General features: G+C 38.6%; 1 protein-coding gene across 3 annotated transcripts in view; it reads right to left on the reverse strand.

The window, feature by feature from the left end:
• LOC150079241 (transforming growth factor-beta-induced protein ig-h3-like) overlaps window positions 1-24,321 on the reverse strand; it is a 156,551-nt gene that overhangs the window by 58,877 nt on the left and 73,353 nt on the right. For all 3 annotated transcript variants that reach the window (XM_090382682.1, XM_090382681.1, XM_090382683.1), the window contains one exon: window positions 12,680-12,879. In XM_090382682.1, the coding sequence (XP_090238808.1) occupies window positions 12,680-12,879 (200 nt within the window). The remainder of the gene's footprint in view (window positions 1-12,679; window positions 12,880-24,321) is intronic.

Genomic DNA, 24,321 nt, shown 5'->3' on the forward strand with positions numbered 1-24,321 from the left:
CATTTCTGATATAACACCAACCTGAAGGATATCCATTAATTACAACCCTCTTCCTTCTGTCTTGCAGCCACCCTGCAATATATCTTAGAATCTTTCCAGTAGTCCCAACATGCACCAGCTTACAGAGCAACTTTTCATGGCGGACTGAATCAAATGCCTTGATAAAATCTAAATAAACTATGTTGAAGTTGTTCCCTACATCCAGCTCATGAGTAACTGTGTCAAAATAGCATACCAGGTTAGTTAAACATGATTTTTCCCTAACAAAACCACGTTGTCTGTACTTCAGAATGCCATTTCTATCTAAAAATCCCTGGATTGCACTCTTAACCACTGTCTCCAAGATTTTTCCTACTGCTGAAGACAGACTAATGGTCTGTAGTTACCAACTGCACTCTTTATATATTGGAACCATCTTATGTATTGGAAATATATTGAGTAATATGATGGCAGTTCCCCAATCTAAAGGAATATATCCTGAGTCCAATGCTGCCCTCATAATTATCCTCAGTGGTTCAATACACTCTGGCCCTCAAAATTACTAGATATATGGCATCAACTCCAGGAGCTTTTACTTGCCTTTGGGCTCAAAAGTTTTTCTAATAAACAGGCACCTATAATTTTAAAATCACTAATTACAGATAGCTCAGCCTCACACAGCCTCTTGTCAGGCAAGACCAATGCAAAGTACTAATTCACCAGCAACATCAGCTGTGTTATCCAAGGACTTTCCAACACATAGTGCAAAAGGGTCTGACCTGATTTGTTTTCTTCTTCTTTGTATTCACTTACATGAAAAACTCCTTGTCCCCATTTGCTCTCTTAGCCAGTACTCTCTTTTACTCAGCGTTGGCCTCCTTAATCTTATCTGTGGTACTATTACAGATCAACTTGTAGCTGTTGTAGGCTTCACTACTTTTCATCATGCTGTAACTTTCCCATTATCTGTAACTATGTTTTTCCTTTCTATTAGACTGGCCAGCTCTATATTTGTCTGTCTTGGCATTCTCCCTGTGCTATATTTTCTTAATGGTGTATATATAAGTGCATTCCTGGCTTCTGTGATTATTGCTTTAAAGTATTCCATAATTCTAATATATTTGCCCTCCCTCTTCAATCCACCCAATTAATAGATGCCATGTAGCACCTTAAACTTCCACACGTCCTCTTTCTGAAATTAAAACCTATGCCTTTACTTTTAACTACAGCAACATCTTTCATCTTCCAACTTGACGACTGCACGATCACTACCTGCCAATGGTTCCTGTACTGTAAACCCTATGATGTCAGCTGATTCATGAGAAGTGATGAAGTATAGAATATTCTTAGCCTTAGTATTTTCTTTAACATGGTGTTACAAATAATAATCATCCAGTTTATTTTAAAATTTTGTTCCCCATGGTGAGTTTCTCTTCCACTCATTCTAATCAATCAGGGGCAGTCTGAAGTCAGCCATAAGACATTCACAATCCTCTGGTCAGTAGATTACTCCCACTCTTATTATACCTTTGCTCAAAAATTACTCCTGCCTCAGCAAAAGCCCTTTTCGCACTTTGATAAGAAGCATGACCCAACCACCCCTTCTATCTTTTCTAAATACATTCCATAATGGAACTTATCATCCTCAATTTCCAGATAGCACCATGTTTCTGTTAGCCCTATTATATCAGTATTAGTTGTCCCAACCAAGAGTTTTAAATTCACCAATTTTATTGCCATCACTCCTGACATTACTGTAGATAGCTAAGACTAAGTATCCTTCTATAGTTTACTACCCTGATACACCCCTTGAAGTTATTTAGACTTTTTTTGCTAGCTTTATCTTCCTGCTCATTCAAAACTCTGCCACCCTCATAACATCTTGATGACATCAGCCATTGTGGCAGCAAACAAGAATTCTTGAGATGTGCGCAAGTATTATTTTGAGCCATATTATCAGATAAACAGTTGTCTATATTACCTCTCCTCAAACTATCAGTTTCCCTAAACCTTTAAATTATCCTCAGTGATACTGGAAAAACCCTTATACTGCCTTTGTTCAAATGAATATCATTTCTACAAAATAGATTCCTTATACTTACAACTGTGAGTCACACTGATAAAAATTCTCCCCTAAAGCCTTGCAGTGTCCCTCAAGTCTTGAATTAATCCATACGGCTTTCAAGTATATAATCCCTCCGTATTGTGTCTGGGAAGAACTGCAGACATACACATTCTGACCCGGCTCGTGCCATTTTTTTTTTTTTTTTAGCATGGTCTTATATTTATCCAACAAATCATCAGGTCATGTTTGTTCAATATTATTAGTTCTCACATGAATAATAATGTTCTCTTTACCCCTCTTAAAATCTGACAATCTCTTGGTAACATCATTACTTGTTTCTTCAAGCAAACACACCCTGCTTCTGGTCCTCCTATCTTAATTACAAAAAATGTTACCAGTTTCCTTGACAAATGAGATTCCCAATAAAACTAAATCTCCTTCAACCAGAGCAGTATGCACTTGGCTATTCTGTTCTGGGAGCCAACTCAGGGATGCATCACTTGACAGGTCACAAGACACTCGAGTCCCTGATGAGCTCTGTTACATTTGTTTCTAAGGCAAGCATCCATTTCTTCAGTGACCCAAATTTCTCTAGTAGTGCACCAAGTTTTAATTCAAGACTGGTACACTCCTTACGTTGGATGCAGAGAAAATAATTGTTGGCTGAGCTTGGTTTGTCTACTAGATGGACCTTAGAATACATGTCACAAGCTATACATGCAACAAACCCATGACTCACACCAGAAATGCCTGCAGTAATTTTGGTCTGAGTCATGTCCTTGGACAATGTATTGTAAAGAAAGATTTAAAAATTTTTAATTAACAAAATATTACAGAAATTAAACTGTTACCAGAACTTTATTCACTAGTGAAGTTAAAATTAAGCTACCAAAGTTAGCAGAAATATTTTAGGAAAGTTAAGAATTAAATTTACAAAATACCATAGAAATTAACTTCACGAAGTTACTGAAATATGATTTAAAAATTACAGAATTTAAATTAAAAACAAAAGTTTTATAATAAAATTTTAAATGAAAGTTTTGTCTACTAGACACAATTTTAATCCGCTTCAGTTAATCCACTAGAGCCAACTTAAAACACTGTTCTCTCCAACTGCCTACAGTAGAATTCATGATAATAGTTTGCAGTGATCACTGATCAGATGGAAGGTTGAGATAGCATAAGAGTTGGCAAGTGACAGAATTCTCCATTACTTTAGAAAGAGTAGAGTTAAAAGTACACCTGCATGATAATCGGAAGAGAAGAATTTGTAACTCTGTTTTAGCAGTTGGCTGGATATGCAGATAAAAAAAATCAACAGTAAAATAAGAGAGTATAAAAAGGTAACTTCAAATAGATATGAGCTGTGGAACACATGTTTTGAGAGCAGATGGAGAAATACTATAAAGACCTGGAGTACTCTTGCCATCAAGGTTATTCAGAATTCTTTTACTCAGAAGACCATGGGAGACATTGAGTGTAGCACATTGGGTAAGACGTCAGGTAGTTTGCCAAGATCACTGATAACAAGAATTAGAAATAAAACAAGATGCTGGTAACTCAGCTCTGCCTTTAGCTGAGAATGCAATAGAATTATCATGTTATAACAGGTGGAAGTACCAATGGATATAAGTCACAGGTAACTGCTTTGGCTAGAGACCAGATGGTTCAACTACCATTTGGACAAGAAGCAAAATTTCTACTAAGACTGTTCCAAATCAAGTTTGGATTGATTAATGATTGTTTTATAACCATTAAAAACTTTAGTGTAGGAAGAGTATGAAGTTGGAGATTTAGATACAAGCAAATTGCAATACACTTCATTATTATCTTCAATATCCTTAGCACTTTTAATGGAAAACCAAAGTTCAGATAGAGGACAAGATTTTTGGGTGGAATGTGGAATAAAGGATTTCATCCTTAAAAGAACAATTTCAATAATGCAATCTGGGCAAATCAGAATCAGAAGATTTAAAACAGTAATAAAACCAAGGAAAAGAGGAACAGAAAACACACAGAGCTTCCATTTCACTTTCTTGTATGCCAAATAATGAGGTTGAAAACTGTTATGGGAAGGGGGGGGATAGACTCCATTGGAGGAGACCATCAACAAATTATGATCTGAGGTAGGACCATTAACATTAACTGTGTATTTTGAACAGTTTTGTGAAGAAAAGATCAAGAATGTTATGGGGTGGGATTGTCTGGTATTCTAGTATATGAACAAGTTGTGTAAAGTCATTAGTAATTTCAAAAAGCCTCAACATTCCTACCAACTATAAAATTGAAATCTGTGCAACTATAAAATTGAAGTCAGCTGAGTTAAGAATGTTGAGATCACCAGGAATATTACTTCACTGTTAGGAAAGTTAGACTGACAAAATCATTGTTTCAAAGAAAGAAATTATTACATACATTTAAATATGAGCTAAGTGTCTCTTCCTTTTAAAACTGGAAAAATTATATGAAACAGATTATACACAATATAAAGGAAAAAAATTAGCACTTACAAATTTTTCCATTAAAAAAAAAAAGTTTAATTATCAATTTTGTTAAATAAATGTTATTGTGCAGAAACTACTTCATATATTTTTAAATGAAAATATGTTACATGCAGTTGTCAAGTTGGAAGATGAAAGATGTTGCTGTAGTTAAAAGTAAACAATTTTTGTTTAAAGCAAAATTAAATACATTGCTTGATAGCTGAAAACTTAAAGTTCCTTTGATACAATTATTACATCTGTACAATCCCCATAGTATAGTTTATTTCCAGTTGCACACATTCCATCTATGTAGTTTATTTCCATTCACACTTGCATACTGAGTATTAAAAATAGAAACGAATATATTCATGTTTATACAGACACCACAACCAGAGCAGCTTATAACTTTTTCATAACTGTTTTATTGCAGCTGATATACCAGTTAAACACTTAATGAGTTTTGTAATTTTCACAGCAATGTTATCAGCTTAATCTCAAAAAGTGCTGACATGTCCACATGTAAGCACTTTATCATTCTTTTATCCTGTTTTCAAGAGGTAAATTTGTGCAGCAGCCTGAACTTGCAAAATTGCATTTTTTAACATTCTCCACAAAAAAAGTCTATGGGTATGAGATCCAGAAAATGAGGTGGCCAACCAACATGTCCAATCCACAGATTTAGAAATTATTCACTCAAAGTGGTGTGTATATTGTTGATACACATTTCCCTCATAGGTAATCCTTGTGAATTTAGGGAAGCAGAAAGTTCTCCAGCACGTAAAGGTACACAGTACCCATATCCAGGGTTTCTAGGGGAAAAAAAAAAAAAAAAAGTCTGAATTTTGCTTTTGCTCACTGCGCAAAATGTGCTGGCTTTAGGACTGTCACTAATATGCCTCTCAATCATATACAAGTTCTCGGAGCCCCAAAACCTTAATGTTTGTAACCCATTTGTATTTTAATCCCCCTTTTGATATTTTTCTCAAAACCATTTCTATTCATTCTGACAACAAAAAAAAAAAAAAAAAAAATTATCTTTCAAGATAATTTTTTTTGCTACAATAAAGAAGAAGTTTATCAAACTCTAACAAGGAGCTAAATAATTTTGAAATAACTAATAGCAAAGTGGAAGAAAAATTGTTGAAGTTAAACATAAGAAAGGCACTTGGGGTGCATGGGATCTATCTAGTTATGTTAGGATAGATCCCATGCAGCAAAGGAAGGCAGCAAATGCTTAGCTATGATTATGAGAGCATCCTTGGATCGGGGAGGTCCTAGCAGAATGAAGATGTATGAACATATCCCAAATTCACAAAGGGGGATCAAAGGGAGAGAGGAATAATTACAGACCTCTTAATTTAACTTCTATTCCAGGGAAAATAAAGGAGTCACTGGTTAAAGAAGTAATGCAGGATCATCTATACAAGACAACAGTTATACTTTAGACACAGCATTGGTTTGTTGAGAGTAAATCTTGTCTGACCAATCTGATTGGATACTACAATGCAATCACAAAGGAACTAGATGCAAAAAATAATTTTGATATCATATACAGCCACTCCCAGACTTATATAAAGGCTGCATTCCACAGAACTCTACGCAAGTCGAATTTTATGTAAGTTGGAATTTCCCTAAATGCTTATGCAGAACTTGCAACTATGCACACTGAATCTGATTGAAGCAAAAAAGAAATGTTCGACGAACATCTAAATAGAATTATTAATTTTTTTTATCTCACGTGCAGGAAAAATTACAAAAGTGTGCTTCAAAATGTACAATAAAAAGATTAAGACAAGTGCCAGTACAAACACCTTATAATCAAAAATAATCGCTCCCAGAATCAACGAATCTCTACAGCCCTCAGGTTGAGGGCTGTAGAGATTTAGAAGGGGGGTTGGCCACTCAACCTTACGAATGAACATATTAATGGATGACTGGAGAGCAGCATTTTCCTTTTCCTTGTAGCAAGCAAGAATATCAATCACCCCTACATTAACTTTTAAGAATCATTCGCTATCAGAATCCATCTTCTCAAACCTCACCATGTGCAGGGATGGGAGCATCGCATGGAGCATATTCAGCATTTCATTTAAAACAGATGAATTACAATATAAACACAACGAATGTTGTATGTACTTTTTTTAAGATGCTTGGCTTATGGAGTTATGCCACTACGTATTTTTTCCGTCCTAGTCGGGTCCTCCATTTATTTCCTACAGGATGCAAAATATGTTTCCACAATTTTTTTAAGTTTGCACCGGCCAGAAAAAAATTTATGTAAAGTCAAATTTATGTAAGTCAAGTATTGCGTACGTGGTAGATAACTTTCATCAACCGGTGAAATAACACCACTTTGCTTATTGGAGGCTTGAAGTGGTGAAACCCATGTTTAGTCTCTGGAATAAAGTTTCCAGCATCCCCCTCCCCCCATACTTCTCCTTCAACCCATGCACGGTACTATAGATTTTGATACCTTTCGTGTTTGGGGTTTTCATAAAAAAAAAAAAGTTGGGGAGTGGCTGTACTTTGATTTCAGGAAAGATTTTGATACCGTTGCACATAAAAGTCTGCTGTACAAATTGGAGAAGTGTGGCATTAAGGGAAATTGCTGCTATGAATAAGCGATGGCTGCATGGAAAACAGAGTGGTAATCAATGGACATTGCTCTTCGTGGACTAATGTTACTAGTGGAGTCCCCCAGGATTTGATGTTGGGCCCTGTTGTTTTCTATATTTATCAGCGATATTGTTCCAACCTTTTAACTTCTGACCATAATGGTATGCTACTGCAGTAGGATCTAGAAAAGTTAGGCAGATGGACTGGGAAATGGCAATTGAAGTTTAACATTGACAAATGTTAAACTTCAATTGCCATTTCCCATATGCAGCTATGCTACCCATACTGCAAATTGCTACCCATATGCAGTACTTGAAGTTTAACAAACGTTAAACTTCAAGTACTGCATATGGGTAGCAGTAATCCCAGAGTAATGTACCAACTGTGCAGTACTACATTCAGAGCAGCGTAAAATTAAAAAAAAAAAAAAGTTTTTCTTCTTTATACTCTAGAACGACCACCAGGTCAGTGGAGTTTAAGATAAATCAATACAAATGTTAACTGCATTTAGCAGTCACGGGCTTAAACCCCAGTCCACTTAAAGAGCACGCCGACCGGGCTAGCCGGGTGGGTAAAGTGCCTGCCTGGCACTTTACCCACTTTGGCACTTTACCCTGGCAACCCCAAGGTCGCGGGTTCGATTCCCGCCTCGGGCTTGGATCAAAGTACTGAAAAAAACCTTGGGAAGTGCATTATGGCCACAGAAGCCTATGCGCCAACAACTACCTACCTTAAAGAGCACACACTACTGCATTCTCGCTCCTGACCACTCAGCTACATCAGCCATAGAGATCTATGAGTAACTGTGCAGTCAGATATGAAGTTCTCTAAGCAGTGCAGACATGTTGCCAGGACAGCTCATGGGGTTTTGTCGATGATATACAGTAATTTTGGTAGCAGCAATAAGGAGGTGATTATCCCATTGTATAAAGCAATAATCATGCCACATCAGGTCTGGAGGTCTCATTTTAGGAAGGATGTAAAGCTGCTAGAATGAGTATAGATAAGACAATGAGATTGGCAAGGGGAACAAAGAGGTATTCTTACCAAGAAAAGTTTCAGTTCTGCAAACTGTCTGGAGACTAACTGTGAGGTGATCTTATTGAGGTGTTTAAAGCTTTCAATGGGTTGAGCAAGCTCAATGCCACTGGGATTCTTCCTATTGCTTAGACTACACACATGAGGGGACATAAATTCAAAGTGAGGAAGGACGGTTGCAGAATAGATGTGTGGAGGTTTGCCTTTAGCCAATGAGTGGTTGATTGCTGGAACAAACTTCCATCTGTTGTTGTAGAAGTTGATAGCTTAAATAATTTCAAGGAAAAACTACACAAACTGCTGGAGTGAATGGATAAATGAGATGACAAGTGCTTTTTTTTTTTTGGCTGATGCTGTATAAGCTTGCTTGCTTACATTATTTGCACTTCTAACGATCCCTTGACTGATTGTGCTCCTAAATAGAACACATCTGATCTCATGGTGTCTGACAAAGACAGTTTTGTTTTTATAACTAATTTTTAGCTTTTTTTTTGTTGAATTGAAAACAGTGTTTTGTTAGTTAGATTTACATAATTTATCCCACTTTTCATTCCATGAAATTTCTTGGAGCTGTATGCATTTTTTCACTAATCTTATTATAACCCTCCCCAGTTGCTCAATTTTTGGCTTTTCATCAGGAAACACATATGCTTGCTGGATGAATGCTGTTTGTACACTTCCAATAATAACAAAAGCAAAAATACATCAGGCCAAGTGACACCTATCAAACTAACATTTAGCCTCACATAATCCAGATAAATCTAAACAAAAAACAGAAAATTGTATCATTTAGAGAATACTGGTGGCAAAAGTTGTATGAAAGGATTTGATTTCATACTAAAAATTAAAAATAGTAGTGTCTGTAAGACATCATGTGAGCATCATTGAGTTAAAATTCTAGGGTTAAAAATGTGATATAAAGTTGGCAATCTCTTGTATATGACTGACAAAATGAGGCCTTTTTCTTCTTCATTCAAGAGGCCATACAGAACAATTAATATAGCACTTTGTCACTTCCAGTGACTTTCTGTAACACTTGTATTCTCTAACATTCTACACACTGTTGTCTGCCATGCTTCAAGATTCAGGCTTGCACAATAAATTGATCTGGATGGAATACGGGTAAAAATCTTTCTCAGAATTTAAGCTTTCATCATTAATCCTTGATCTGCCACATTCTTCTGCATAGCAAACCAAGTAGAGTAAAAGGAGGTGTTTATCCCACTGTATAAAGCAATAATCATGCCACATCTTGAGTACTGCATTCAGGTCTGGAGGTCTCATTTTAGGAAGGATGTTGTTATTGCTGTGCTTGCCAGATAATTCATTATCTGGCAAGCACAGCAATAACAACATTTTGGTTATATGAGCATCCTAGAAAAAACAATGGATTTTGTAAATTTGAAAAACAAAATGTTGGCTGTGCACTAATGTAAACCAATCTGTAATCAAAACAGCCTGTGAACATGAATTTCAACAGAAATTCACATTCACAGGCTGATCTGCACATCACGCAGGCTCAAAAACCCAGAATAACTCATGGAAAAAAACTAACTCTACTCCATTCGCGTGAAAGGAGTAGAATTTTCTGAAGAGGACTTTCAGTCATTGGAAAGAATCAAACCCACATCTCTCTAAAACAAGTGGAATATATATCATGCCAAATAAGCTGCCATGGAAGACTAGTATACATAGGACAATCAAAACAAAATTTTACTTAAAAAGAAAACATCTACAATAATTACATAAGTTTTTATATAACAGGCACAACCATGCAATAAGAACTTTTAGTTTTGCATTTCTGTAAGTTCTCTTACTCTGATGTGTAACTTGTAAAATCAACCAGGTTATACTGTAGGTACCTTTCTTTGCGTAGAAAGTTGCATACAGTATAACATATTCTTTGTAATAAATAAACGTTCTACAATAAAAGGAAATAAAATATAATTTAGTAATTTTATGCCAAAAACAGATTTGACCGCAATGAGTTACATTTTTTCTAACGTTGACTTCAAAGGAAACCACTAATCAGTGACTTCTGTTCTAGAATACTCCAAATTTTATTCTATAATCTGTACTCCTAATATATAGATTCTAAGATATAAAAAATATATTTTTTAAATGTGAATGTATTTTCTGCATCCAAGTCATATTTCATCAATATGACTTGGATATTGGGTGTGGCTTCCCTACACTACATTGAATACTATGACTTTTTTTTTTTTTTAGGCTAAGGCCAGATGGATGAATAAAAACTGGTAGTAAAAATGCGGCATTTTTATTTGCTCTTAGGAAAAATCTCGTTCTTTCCATTGAACTGATGAAAAAGCCAAGCACACAATACATACAATTTTTTTTTTTTTTTTTGAAAAAAAAGTGTGTAAATTATTAAAGGTGCCAGTTACTAATGCTTTACAGTTATCTAAGTGATGGATAACAAAAATCTTCAGCTGGCTGTACTACAATAAACTATAGTACAGCCAGCTGAAACTTTTTGTCTCTCAAGCACAGAGTATATAATGAGAGGATTCTTAGTGTAGTAGGACCCAAATTTTTGTAGTGCTTGTGTTGCATAATGGGATTTTTGTTGTTTTTTTCCCAAAACACAGCTCTTTGTGCACGTATTATTGTTTTCATTCTCACTTGATTTTGCTTTATACAGAAAAAAAAATACTTTAAGTTTTCAACTCCTTTTGAATTACTCTGTACTTCAAATAATTATTAAATGATTCAAACCACATTAAAAATTTCGATAAAATAAATCTAATATAAATACAGTCGGTCCTCGTATAACACGTGTTTACATTACACAAATTCGATCATACACGATTTATAAATAGGGGAACGTTATCTTATATAACACGAACCGAATTCGCTTATGCACGATTCGCCTTTGTGTTTACAAGAAATGGCAGTCAAATGCGAAATCACCCCAACCGAACGCAACACGATAGGAATGAAGAAGATTCTGAAAATGTATTTATGTGTTTTATATCAGTGAAGGGGAAACACATTTCACCATAATAACGTAAAAACCAACACAATTCCAGCTATCGATATAATCGCAAATGCAATTAGATGGAGTTTACTACCAGTTTATAACAGATTCCACTAGCAGAAACGAAACTGGAAATTGTTTTTATGGTAGTAACCCCCAGAAATGTGCTTTAGTAAAATGTGGGATGTTAATAGTGTATCTCGGCCTTTACGGTGTTGTTTATTCAGTTGCTATACACGGGCAGCTTTGTTTATGTGTATGGGTTAAGCGTGCCTCCTCGTTTTGTAATTGCGCTTTATTCCCTAAAAATTAGTAAAATACTTAAAAGGTGTGAAAAGGAAGAGTCCTGGTGAAGACACTGCAGATTCAGAGAGAAAAAGAAAAGCAATATCGATAAACAGAGGCGGAATGGGTCAAAAATTCTTACCCGGGAAAATTTATAGTGGCCTCATACTACAGTTTATGGCCAAAATCACACCGGCCTCCGGCCCACCGGGGTTTCCCGGGTAAGGCTTATGGCCTCTGTCGGTAGAGAAAAAAAGCTTTGAGCGAAATGAAAGACCATGTGATATTGCACGTGCTACAGACATAAATGAGGCAACGCCGACAATTACAAAGAATGCAGAGAAAATAAAAACAACTTTCATAGCAGGAACAACTCAAAGTGTAATTAAAATCCATTAGATTAAGACACAAAGAATTGGAAGAGATGGAACGGCTGTCCGAGGGCTCACATCTGGTGAGTATGGGCTTGGCACACCCAGGGTCCTGAGCTGGATATCATCATTCTTCTCTTTCTTGGTGATTCCCTTCTACTTTTGACTCTCTCTCTCTCTCTCTCTCTCTCTCTCTCTCTCTCTCTCTCTCTCTCTCAGGGTAACTCGGGAACTTTTTTTTTTCCTGGTGCAGCATAAGCCTCAGGCTTCCTTGCACCATATGGCTATTAATAATAATCTGTTTGGATAGAAAATCAAACAAAAAACAAGTTTGCTTACGATAGAAGCAAAAGCATTAGCACTATTTTATTACGTAATAGTCGTAATAAAATACGTACGCATTTTATTACGACTTACGTATTATAATTTATACTTGCGTATTATAAAATACGTAAGTATAAATTATAATATAATATAATAAATAATAAAAAATAAATATTTTTTATTATTTATTATATTATATTATAATTTATACTTCGTATTTTATAATACGTATTTTAATCGTTATAAAATACGTATTTTATAACGATTAAAATTACCCGATTATTTATTGTGTTTGGTAATGTTTTGGTTCCAAATGTGTGTTCAATCTTGGGTGGTCGGCACCTAACCCCACTTTTCCCATAGGGCCTGTTGTTTATATTGCACGAGGGTTTCTAGGAACACAACTATCGTGCTATACGAGGACAGACTGTACTAGATTACAATTCACATAAAATTTGGCATAAAATTAAAGACCATTCGTTAGTTTTCAAAATGGTAATTCAATTCAATGACGATTTACCTGGCCATCCCTGTAAATATTTATTCTAATACTTCTTTCCTGTATCATAACTGGTAGAATTTCATTGTTCTTCATATCTCTGGAAAGCCATTCACCACGTGCAACATGATATCTCATAAGATCCACTAGAGGTACATTATCACAATAAGTAGGTCGTCTGGTAAAAGCCTCATTAGTTGGAGCAAAGAGAGTGAACTTTCCTGCATTAAAAAGCCAATATACATATATAATAGATAATTATAATTACATTATCAAATTTGTTACTTTTGTGGACATTTATGAAAGGCTTATCTCATAAATGAAAATTTATTTTCCTATTAACGAGTTTGGAGGGAGAGAAAAAGTAAGGAAAGCAGTCATTGCTCCTAGAGTGAAGTTTACACTGATGTAGATAATGGAGAGGCTAAAACAGTCAAAAGCTATTTTAATGCTTAAAACTCAATATGATAAAACAAAAGACAAATAAAAGGAAAGTACACTGAAAGGACAGAATTCATGACATACCTGGTTTCTGGGCAATGCGAAGCTGTCACCCCTCTCACTAGTGGATGAACCCACCGTCTGGCAGGTATATAGGTATACTGCATTACTGCATTCACATAGATGGTAATTCGATGTAAGTATGGATAAACATTGTGAGATAACCAACTTTGAAAGAGGGATGATAGTGAGTGCCCAATGCATAGGTCACTCTATTGCGGAGGTTGTACAGAAATTGCACTATCCCTGTTCGACAGTATCAACAGTGAATCGGGAATAAACCATTTCCGGAAAAACATTTCATTGTGGACAGTGCTGTGGGTGAAGAAAGGTGATGGATGAACTTGGCAGTCAACATCTATCTTGCATTGTTTCAGCCAACCGGAGAGCGACGGTACAAATCATCTCCAACTTCAATGAGGGAGGTGCAAGAAATATCTCCACCAAGAACATCAGGCGATCATTAGCTGCAACAAGTTATGGGAGCCACTGACCCATCAGAGTCCCATTACTAACACCACGACACAGGACTCTACACCTAAACTGAGCAAAAGAACATCGGCACTGGACCTTGGATGATTGAAGATGGGTCTTCTGATCCGATGAGTCCTCTTTCCAGTTATTTTGAGCGACAAGAGGGTGTGTATATGGTGGAAATCTCACGGAGCTATATCATGGAACAAGTGAACAAGAAACTGTTCAGATGGCCGGTAATGGTCTGGGGCATGTTCAACTGGCACACGTTGGGAGATCTGATACATCTAGACATCTCTGAACGGTCCGGGTTACGTGTCCATCCTTGCAGACCAACTACATCCCTTCATCGTGCACCCACAGGGCAATGCACCTCCCCATAGAGCCAGGGTGACTAGAACATGATTCGAAGAGCATTCCACATATTTTACCACCATGAATGGCCTCCCTGTTCACCAGACATGAACCCTATGGAGCATCTTTGTGATGCTGTGGAAAGGTCCTTTCGAGCTTTGGATCCTCCACCCAGGAATGTGACAGAATTATGGGGGTGTGTGTGTGTGTGTGTGTGTGTGTGTGTGTGTGTGTGTGTGTGTGTGTGTGTGTGTGTGTGTGTGTGTGTGTACTGGTTCAGGGTGGTTCCCAGGCAAATGCCCATCTCCACCTAAATCATTTGAAACAGAAAATCTGTAAAGTGGACCTCATAAATAAAAAGATAGCTAAGAAATAAGAAGACAAAACATATTTTTGAAAAGAGAAGTAAAGTAAAAAAAAAAAAAATTTTAAGTTAAGTTCATAATCTAAGCTATGTTAAGTGTATAAACAAGAAATTTTGAATAGGAAAGAATAAAAGTAAATATAAGAGAGATGTTTGTGAGTGTAGTATGTTGTTTATGTCAGGTCACTTTGCCATCAGAAAGCAGCTGAACTCTTCAACTGCAATCTGATGCCCATCCCTGGCACGTGGAGCCGGACCTGGTTCTATCTTTAAAAGCTGAAGCGCCAAAGCGTAATTAAACACTCAACAGAAAGAGTGCTAGACTGTTGAATGCCAGCTGTCCAGCCTTGGGCCGCCCAAACCCAAGAACTGAACAACAACCGAACAAAAAAAAAAAAAAACCACTTAAGTGGTCCATGCCCAGGAGCCCCAGACCCGACCAAAAGCTTCCAGGTCTGAAGCTCCCAAGCCCTGATGCAATCAATGAAGATTCTGGTTGTAGACGGCCAATTCAATGTCCGTGAGGTTTCGTATGATAGATCTTTTAGGGAACACAGCATTTGCATACTCTTGTAAGGCCTGAAAGTTGTTAACTCCTTGCACCAATGTATGTACGTTATCTTCATTAAAATTAGCTATCTGTTTTCCCCAAAGACACTGTTCAGCATTATAATAAGGACAAGAGAACAAAATATGCTGCCAGCAGTGCAGAAAGCATGTAAGGAAATACCTGTGGAATGCTTTCATGAATCAGTGGACTCAATGCCTCACCATGTGACTGCCCTTAGCCAGATGAAAGGTGGGCCTACCTGTTAAGTAGTTATCCCATGATTTCTGCCCACTCAATGTACTTTTCCACATAACTTTCCTTTTATTTATATTGCTTTACAATTATTTTGAACCCCAGTTAGTTCCAATATATAAATTAAAATGGCAACATTTATAAAATGGATTTCCATCCAGTTTTCACTGTGGTAGCTGGAAGATCCAAGTAAAATAAAATCTGGCAGAGTACAGGTAGCAAGATTATACACTAGCTGATCCGAAAGCCTCCTAAAGAGTTACCAATAGGTTCAGTCCGGTGTACTAACTAGCGGCCGACGTGTGAACACCATTTTAGAGCTGTACCCTCGAAATGTAAGGAAGATTGGATGCCGCCATGATGTCCATCATAACCTCAAAAGTCATCAGTCATACTGCATGATGGAAGAGATGGGGAAGGGTTGACTGGAACTTAGCTCTGGAGACTAAACATGGGTTCCACCACTTCATGCCTCCAAATAAGCAAAGTTGTGGTATTGCACCAGTTGATGAGAGTCATCTACCACCTAGTATTGCCTGGTAAATAGAGGGGCAGCATTCCTCTGTGTAGTGTGGGCAACACTCATTGACCCCTGCTCACATTAGTTCACACCTGGGTAGTCACTCACAGTGTGAGTGACTACCCAGCTTGTTCATGGGGGGGGTTATACCCAGGATTACTAACAGTCCCACCATCGTGAAGGTACAAGCAGAGAATTTGGCTGTCACAGATCATCCGAACTTTGCCGAAATTGGATCCATTTGAATTGAGTGTCACCCGAATATCAGTTCCATCAGCGTTTTAGACTTCCAGGTAGCAAGTTGTTGTTGTTTAGTTTTCAGGAGCATTAGCAACTAAGGCCATATTGCTCCATGATATGCGGTGGTCATTCCGTGACCTTTCCGCATCCTCCGTATTTGGTGGTGACGGGCTCGAACCCCGGTCTAATCAAGAAGCGTGTGCTACGCACTGCTGCTCCTTCCCACCTGGCTACGGAGGCGCCCCTCCAGGTAGCAAGTGCAGCTTGTCTGGCATATCTGAGAGAATGTCTGTGACAACCTCAAGGACCAAGGTTACATGTTGATACTAGATACCACAACACATTTAGAAATCTTGTAGCATCCATGCTTTACAGATAGCAGCAGATCTGACAGACAACTCCAACTTTGAACCATCCATGAAGACAAGCAAGAAGTCAGAGTGTTCGGTTCAGTAGGCAACACAGAGTTGTTGGTAGACAGAAGATGGAATTATGGCCTTATCCCAATTTTTAATATGTGAGCATGCTAGGGTGAAAGTAGTTGCCTTGGTGACTGTGCAACACTGTCTACCAATGGGACGGTTGGCAGTCTGATGGGTATTATAGAGATTTTCCCATTATGGCTCAAAAGTGGAAGTCCACGTAGGGTTGTATATTTTAGTATATTTTAATGACAATTGCTTTCGTTGGAGCAATAATGGTGATTCACCTGATTCAACGTATAAACTCTGGACAGGGGATTTTCTGAATGCTCCAGTAGATACGGATGGCTTGGTGGTGAACTGGGTCTAGCCACCCATAATAGACTATTTCTAGCCAATGCATACACTTGGGACCATAGTCTAATTTAGAATGGACAAGTGCACAATAAAGGCGAAGTAATGTGCAGTGGTCTGCTCCCCATTTATTGTAGGAGATGGCAGGCAGGAGATTCAATATCCTCATGCATTTTGTCCGTAGTTGAGGGATATGTGATAAAAATATCAACTTCTTATCGAATATGAGACCCAAGAATTTTATCTCAGGAGCTACTAGAATGATGTTTTGTTCACACTTGAGTTCCAAGTTCTGGGTGAAGCTTCTGTTTGCGACAAAAGTGTACACACACACACACACACACACACACACACACACACACACACACACACACACACACACACAGTCTTCTGAGGCAAAAATCTGAAACCATTAGTCATTGCCCAAGATTTGACCTGGTCAACGCTTGCTGCAATTGTCTTTTGATAACCCTCATGTTGCATGACTGAGAGAAGATGGAGAAATTCCTCTGCTGTTTACAGTTAGAGGAAGTTGTTCAGTAATAGAATTAACTTTGATAGAAAAAAGCGTAACGCTTAGCACTAACCCTTGGGGGGACTCCTTCCTCTTGACAAAAGGATTGAGAGAAGATGGGCCCTACACGAACTTGGAATGACCAGTTCAGTAAAAAAATGTTTAATAATATGGGCTAGATGGCCCCTATCATAGATATCCTATAAAATTCCAAATCTCCAAACCGTGTCATATGCTTTTTCCATATCAAAGAAAATTGACACTAAGTGCTCACTTTTGAGGAAAGCATCTCAAATAGATGTTTCCAGTCTTATAAGATGATTGAGTGTTGACCTGTTCCTTCAGAAACCACATAGTACTTTGGAAAGGAGGTTATTTGCTTCTAAATACCTCATGAGCCGGGCATTCGCCATCCTTTCCAGGATCTTTCAAAAGCAGCTTGTCAGAGCAATCGGATGGCAGTTATTCGAAAATTTTGGATCCTTTCCTGGCTTCGGGAAAGTAAGCACAATTGCCTTATGCCAGGAGTCCGAAAACTGGTCTTCCAGATATATTCTGTTGTACGGACAGAACAGTCGATCTATAGAATCAGATGGAAGATGTTTAACCATCTCATAATGGATGTCGTTTGGCCCAACGGCACTTGCCTTGGACAGAGATAGTGCCATTTTCAATTCACAATCTGTAAATGGTTGGTTGTATGCCTCAAAGCTATTTCAAGATAACTTTAAAGGCAACCTTTCAGCTTTTTGTTTTAGGGCCAGGAACTCAGGAGTGTATGATGTTTGGGCAGACACTTGGGCAAACGTCTCCACTAGAGTGTTCGCAATTGCACATCAATTATGCTCTAGGATCGATGTATTGTACAATGTGTATCTGCCCTTCATTTTCTGCACTTTGTCACGGACAAGCTCAGGTGATGAAGCCTGGTTGATGGAAGGTGTGAAGCAGATCTAAGATTCCTTTTGACTCTGGCATTAGCATTAGAAGAGGCATACAATGCAAGAAAGCAAGCTTATGCAGCAACAAAAATAAAAATAAATAACCATTCCATTTCACCCCTCCATTCATTCCAAATTCCTGTCCAGCTCAGCCTTAAATTTATTTAGGTTATCAACTTCCACAACAAAAGATGGAAGTCTGTTCCACCAATCAATCACCCGCTGGCTAAAGGTAAACTTCCGCACATCCATTCGAAAACTGCCTTTCCTCAATTTAAATCTATGCCCCCCCCCTCAGATTCTTAATCCGAGCAAGAGGAAGAATCCCATTAGCATTCAGCTTGCTCAATCCATTCAAGGCCTTATACACCTCAATCAGATCATCTTGCAAGTGCCTACTCTCCAGGCACTGCAATTTGCAGAACTTAAGCCTTGCTTGGTAAGAGCACCCCTTTGTTCCCCTCACCAATCTTGTTGCACTTCTTTGTACTCGTTCTAGCAACTCTACATCCTTCCTAAAATAAGGCCTCCAAGACCAGTACACAGTACCCTAGTTGTGGCCTGACCACTGCCTTGTACAACGGGATAATCACCTCCCTGTCTCTGCTAGCAAAATTGACAAGACTCCATGATCTGCCTAGCACCCGTCTGCACTGCTCAGCAAACTTCATATTTGACTGCACCCATAGGTCTTTTTCACTTTCCACTTCCCTGAGTGTAGCACTACAGAGTTGGTACATTTCTCTTCAGTTATTGCTACCCATATGCAGTACTTTGCATTTGTCAATGTTAAACTTCAGTTGCCACTTCTCAGCTCTTTTGTCCAACTTATCTAGATCCAGTTGGAGTAGCATACTGTCTTTACTGTCGTTAACAACCTTGCCAACCTTTGTATCATCTGCAAACTTGGACATTAATCCTGATGTACCTTCATCAATATCATTGATAAATATACAAAACAACAATGGGCCCAACACCAAACCCTGGAGAACTCTACTAATAACATTCGAAGAGCAGTGTCCATTGATTACCACTCTCTGTCATCTCAGACCTTTTGAACCCCGTTTGTGAATTGGTGATACATTTGCACACCTTCAATCCATGGGGACCTCCCCTGAGTCCAAGGAAGCTCTCATAATTATGGCTAAGGGTTTACTTACTTCCTTTGCTGCCTCCTTTAATATAACTGGATAGATTCCGTCCACACCAGGTGCCTTCCTTATGTTTAGCTTCAACAATTTCTCCTCCACTTTGCTCTCAGTTATTACAAACTCACTTAGCTCCCCGTTAGAGTTTGATAAACTTCTGGCATTCCCCCCCCCTCATTACATAACTCCTTATGTGTGAATGTAGATGCAAAATACTCATTCAGTTTATCAGCTACCTGAGCACGATCATCAACAGTCAACCCATCTATGTTAAGTGGTCCAATTTGATTCATCCCTTTCCTTTTAGAGTTTACATAAGTAAAGAACTCTTTGCTGTTTTTCTTTGCATCCTTTGCGGAGGATTTTTTGTATTCTAACTAACCTGCCTAACCTCCTTTGTGACTTGATTACAGACCAACGTATATCTGCCATACGCTTCTGTGTCAACTGATAATTTATAAAATTAAAAAAAAAAAAAAAATTTCTGTTTATACTCCGGCATGACAACCAAGTCAGTAGAGTTTACAATAAATTGTCAATACAAATATTTATCGTATTTAGTAGTCATGGGCATGAACCCTGGTTCACTCAAGGAGTGTGTGCTATGCATTCTCGCTCCTGACCACTGGGCTACGTCAGGCCTATATACATCCCATACATTTTTCTTCTCTGCCACGAGCCTCATTAATTCATCTGACAGGCCTGAACCTTGAACAGTATTTCTTAATTGGAATGAAAAGCCTAGTAGCCTCCAAGATTAATTCTCTGAAGGTTACCATTTAGAATTCAACTTTGATAACATCATCAGTTGATCCCACTGTACAGAATTTAGAAACTGTCTGGGACCTCTGTAGTCACCTTTACGAAAGCAAAGCCCTTCCCTTTAGCCTTGATGGTAGTTACATCTTTAAGTAATTCCCATATTAGTACATTGTGATCACTGTCACCCAGTGGTTCCTTTATCTACAAATTCTTAATGCATGAATAAATACTGCTGATAATCAGATCAAGGGTATTACTCCCTCTGGTTGCCTCTTGAACATGCTGCTTTTGAAAACAGTCATCCAATAAATCCATCTTACGTAACATGCTTTGACATGTGCACATCTTAGGTAATGTGCTTTGACATGTGCACGTTTGAAGGCCATCAGATTATCTGTGGTGTGGAAATAGCAAAATATCCCCCTCTCCTTGGTTTGAGCTTTTCTTGCTGCTGCATATTTAGAATTTCACTGTCTTTGATTGGATACTATGATGCAGTCACAAAAGAACTGGATGCAGGGAATAACTTTCATATTATATACTTGGATCTTAGAAAGGCTTTTGATACTGTTGCACATGGAGGACTGCTGCACAAATTGGAGCAGTGTGACATTGGAGGCAAATTTCTGCTATGGATAAAGGGGTGGTTGAGGGGGAGAAGACAGAGTGGTAATCAATGGACACTGCTCATCGTAGACTAATGTTATTAGTGGAATCCCTCAGGGTTCAGTATTGGGTCCATTATTGTTTTCTGTATTTATAAATGATATTGATAATGGTATATCAAGCTTAATGTCCAAGTTTGCAGACGATACGAAGGTTGGCAGGATTGTCAAGGACACTACTGACACTATGCTACCGCAACAGGATCTGGAAAGGTTGAGCAGATGGGCTGAGAGGTGGCAAATGAAGTTTAACATTGACAAATGTAAAGTACTACATATGGGAAACAGCAACCCCAGAGCAACGTATCAACTCTGTGGTACTACACTGACAGTGGTAGAGAATGAAAGGGACCTGGGGGTGGTTGTGCAGGCAGATATGAAGTTCTCTGAGCAGTGCAGACAGGCTGCAAGGGTAGCTCATGGTGTATTGTCAATGATATATAGGAATTTTTCTAGCAGGGATAAGGAGGTGATTATTCCCTTGTATAAGGCAATGGTCAGGCCACACCTAGAGTACTGTATACAGGTCTGGAGGCCTCATTTCAAGAAGGATGTAGAGATGCTGGAACGAGTACAGAGAAGGGCAACAAGATTGGTGAATGGAACAAAGGGGTGCTCTTACGAAGAAAGGCTTAAGTTTTGCAAATTACAGTGTCTGGAGACTAGGCACCAGCGAGGTGATCTGATAGAGGTGTATAAAGCCTTGAATGGTTTGAGCATGCTCAATGCTGATGGGATTCTTCCTCTTGCTCAGAATAATCATCTGAGAAGGCATAAATTGAAATTGAGGAAAAACAGATGTAGGATAGACGTGAGGAAATTTGCCTTTAGCCAGCAGGTGGTTGATTGGTGGAACAGACTTCCATCCCTTGTCGTGGAAGTTGATAGCCTAAATAAGTTTAAGGCTCAGCTGGACAGGTATTTCGAATGAACAGAGGCGTGAAGTGGAAGTGATTATTTTTTATTTATTTATTTTTTTATTTTTTTTTTTTGGCTGATGCTGCATAAGCTTGCTTTTTTTGCATCAAATGCCTCTACTAATGCCTTGGAAATGGTGGAAACCGAGTCAAGGTCTTCGGAATTGCAATTGTCACCGCTTGAACAATAGTGTCTGTAATAATTGGCTCCTTGCTGATTGTGACAGTATCAAATGATACCAGATCTTTGAAGGCATTCCAGTCAGCATAATCGATCTTTCACCATGGTATCCTAGACAGATGGCATTGTCTCCAATTGCAAAGGTTGGATATCATGGGGAAGTGATCGCTACCATAAAGATTGTCTTCAACCTCCCACATACAAATAGGAAGGATGGAGGGGGAGCATATAGAGAGATCGATTGGGGGGTAAATGTACAGGTAGGCATGTGGAAAAAAGTGTTATGTCCCAATTTAGTAGGGCCAGGTCCCTGTTTTCTAGCATGCACTCTACAGTCCGACACCTTCTATTGATGTCGGCACTACCCCACAGAGTATTGTGTCCATTAAAATCCCCTAGTAACAAAAAAGGGATGGCAATTACTTAATGAGATCAAAGTCTGCCTGGGGGATGTTGTTCCCAGGTGGCAAATAGATGGGGCAAACAGTTAAGAGAAAACCCCTACTGTAAGTTGAACTGCAACAGCCTCTAAGTTGGTGGTAAGTGGTATAGCTTGAAATGGGGTGTGGTTGCCCCCAACGATGGCAACTCCTCCATGGGCAGATCCATCCCCATCTGTCTTTTCGAATGACTGAAAAGTTACGTAAGTATGGGTCCTCATTTTCCTTTAAATATGTCTCCTGTAAGCAAAAGCAAGTTGGCTCATGCTTACTCAGGAGGGCCTTGATGTCAATATTTCAATGGAATCCATGACAGTTCCATTGTAGAAATTTGAATTTGCCCATTTAGATTTGTTGGGTCCATCCGGTGGTTTTCGAAGGGCTGAGGGATTGGTTTTCTCAGTCCTGGCTTTATCTTTCTTTGGGAAGACAGAATGTTGACCTGTGTCCATATCTTCTGCGAAGATTTCCAGGACTGAGTCATCTGATACCTCCTTATCCTCTACATTCATTGTTCCTTGTATTGCAGGTAGCTCTTCTGATCTTTGTAATTTTGCTTTACCACCTGGTTTTGATAGTGGTGGAGCACTAGGAGGTATGGATATAGGAGTGGCAGCTGACTGTGTTTTTTTGGGTGGGTTTTTGTGAATGCAATAAATAGCATCCAATTAGAGTGAATGAGTCTCATAGTGGTGTAGTCATCTCAGTTTGTATACCGATAGTGCATATGAAGGTTTTGCACTATTTATTGGTTGGATGCATTTTCTGGCCTCAGGGTAGAAGATATTCAGCTCTTTTTTGTTTTTGGATTTCTTTTTCATCCTTCCACCACTGGCATGCTCTAGAGCAGTGGTCCTCAAACTTTTTTAATGTGAAAGCACCCTAAATCCATTATGAAAAATGCCCAGCACCCCCAGCACCAGGTGCAATGTGTGCTGGCAGAATACTTTGTAAGGTGGTGCTGTTTCAAATACAGTGCATGCAACAGACAGCTTGGCTCGGCAATTCCGTATATGTAGGTGTATGTACATAAGCACTGCAATACAGTCAGCAATTATTTCATGACGACTTCTAATTTACGCAATTGCATGAAATTCAACGACCTTTTGTAGGGACAACGATGTAAGCCAATGCTAAATTTGTTGTCGCGGCACCCTTATAAAGAGTAAGTGCCACCTTAGGGTGCCACAGCACCCACTTTGAGAACCACTGTTCTAGAGTATGCAAGATGCTCTCCTTGGCAATTCACACAGATCGGTTTGGAAGTGGAACATTCCTTGCTCTCGTGATCTTTCGCACCACATTGAGCATAGGCAGAGTTACCACGGCAAGCTGTTTGTGAATGGCCGTATTTTTTTACATCTAAAACGCCGCAGTGGGATTGGAATGTAATTGCTCACTGGGCAGTTTAAGTAGCCTGCCTTGGTGGAACTTGGAGGCAGTGGGGTATTAAATATTAGGATGAGAACTTGGGTAGGAACGAGATTCCCATCCTTTCATATCGATATTCTCTTGACAGCCATTACTCCTTGGTCTTTCAATTCAGAGATCTCTTTTTCAGAGACATGAAGAAGGTCCCACTCTAATATGACACCTAGTGAAGAGTTCAGAGTTTTGTGGGGGTTTAGGGTGATAAGTATTCTCCCTATCAATGTGGCTTTCGGGATTTTTTTCACCTGTTTCGGGTTTGAAGCTTCGACCAAAAGGTCGCCAGAAACAACGGTTTTATGGATTTTGGTGATCTGCCAACCCTTCTAATGCTTTCTGAATGAAGAAATGTGACGTCTTCCCAATTGACTGCTCTCCAGTGGAATTGAAAATGAGGAAGAGTGGTGTTACTGATGGTGGTGTGTCCTCAGCTCTGGCTCTTTTTACAGAGGTGTTTTCAGTGTTATCATGGACGTTAGATCCCAGTGATGCTAATCTGGAAGGCCAGCAGCATCAGGAAGGGGGATTCAGATGAAAAACAAAACTAGTGCTACTGGCTTTCCATGGATCATCTACAAGACAAGTATACAAACAAAAACAACTTGCCAGGCAGACTGGAATAAAAAGACAAATAAT

Source organism: Mastigoproctus giganteus, chromosome 10 (assembly GCF_048544385.1).
Source record: "Mastigoproctus giganteus isolate SK-2022 chromosome 10, ASM4854438v1, whole genome shotgun sequence".
Taxonomy (NCBI): domain Eukaryota; kingdom Metazoa; phylum Arthropoda; class Arachnida; order Uropygi; family Thelyphonidae; genus Mastigoproctus; species Mastigoproctus giganteus.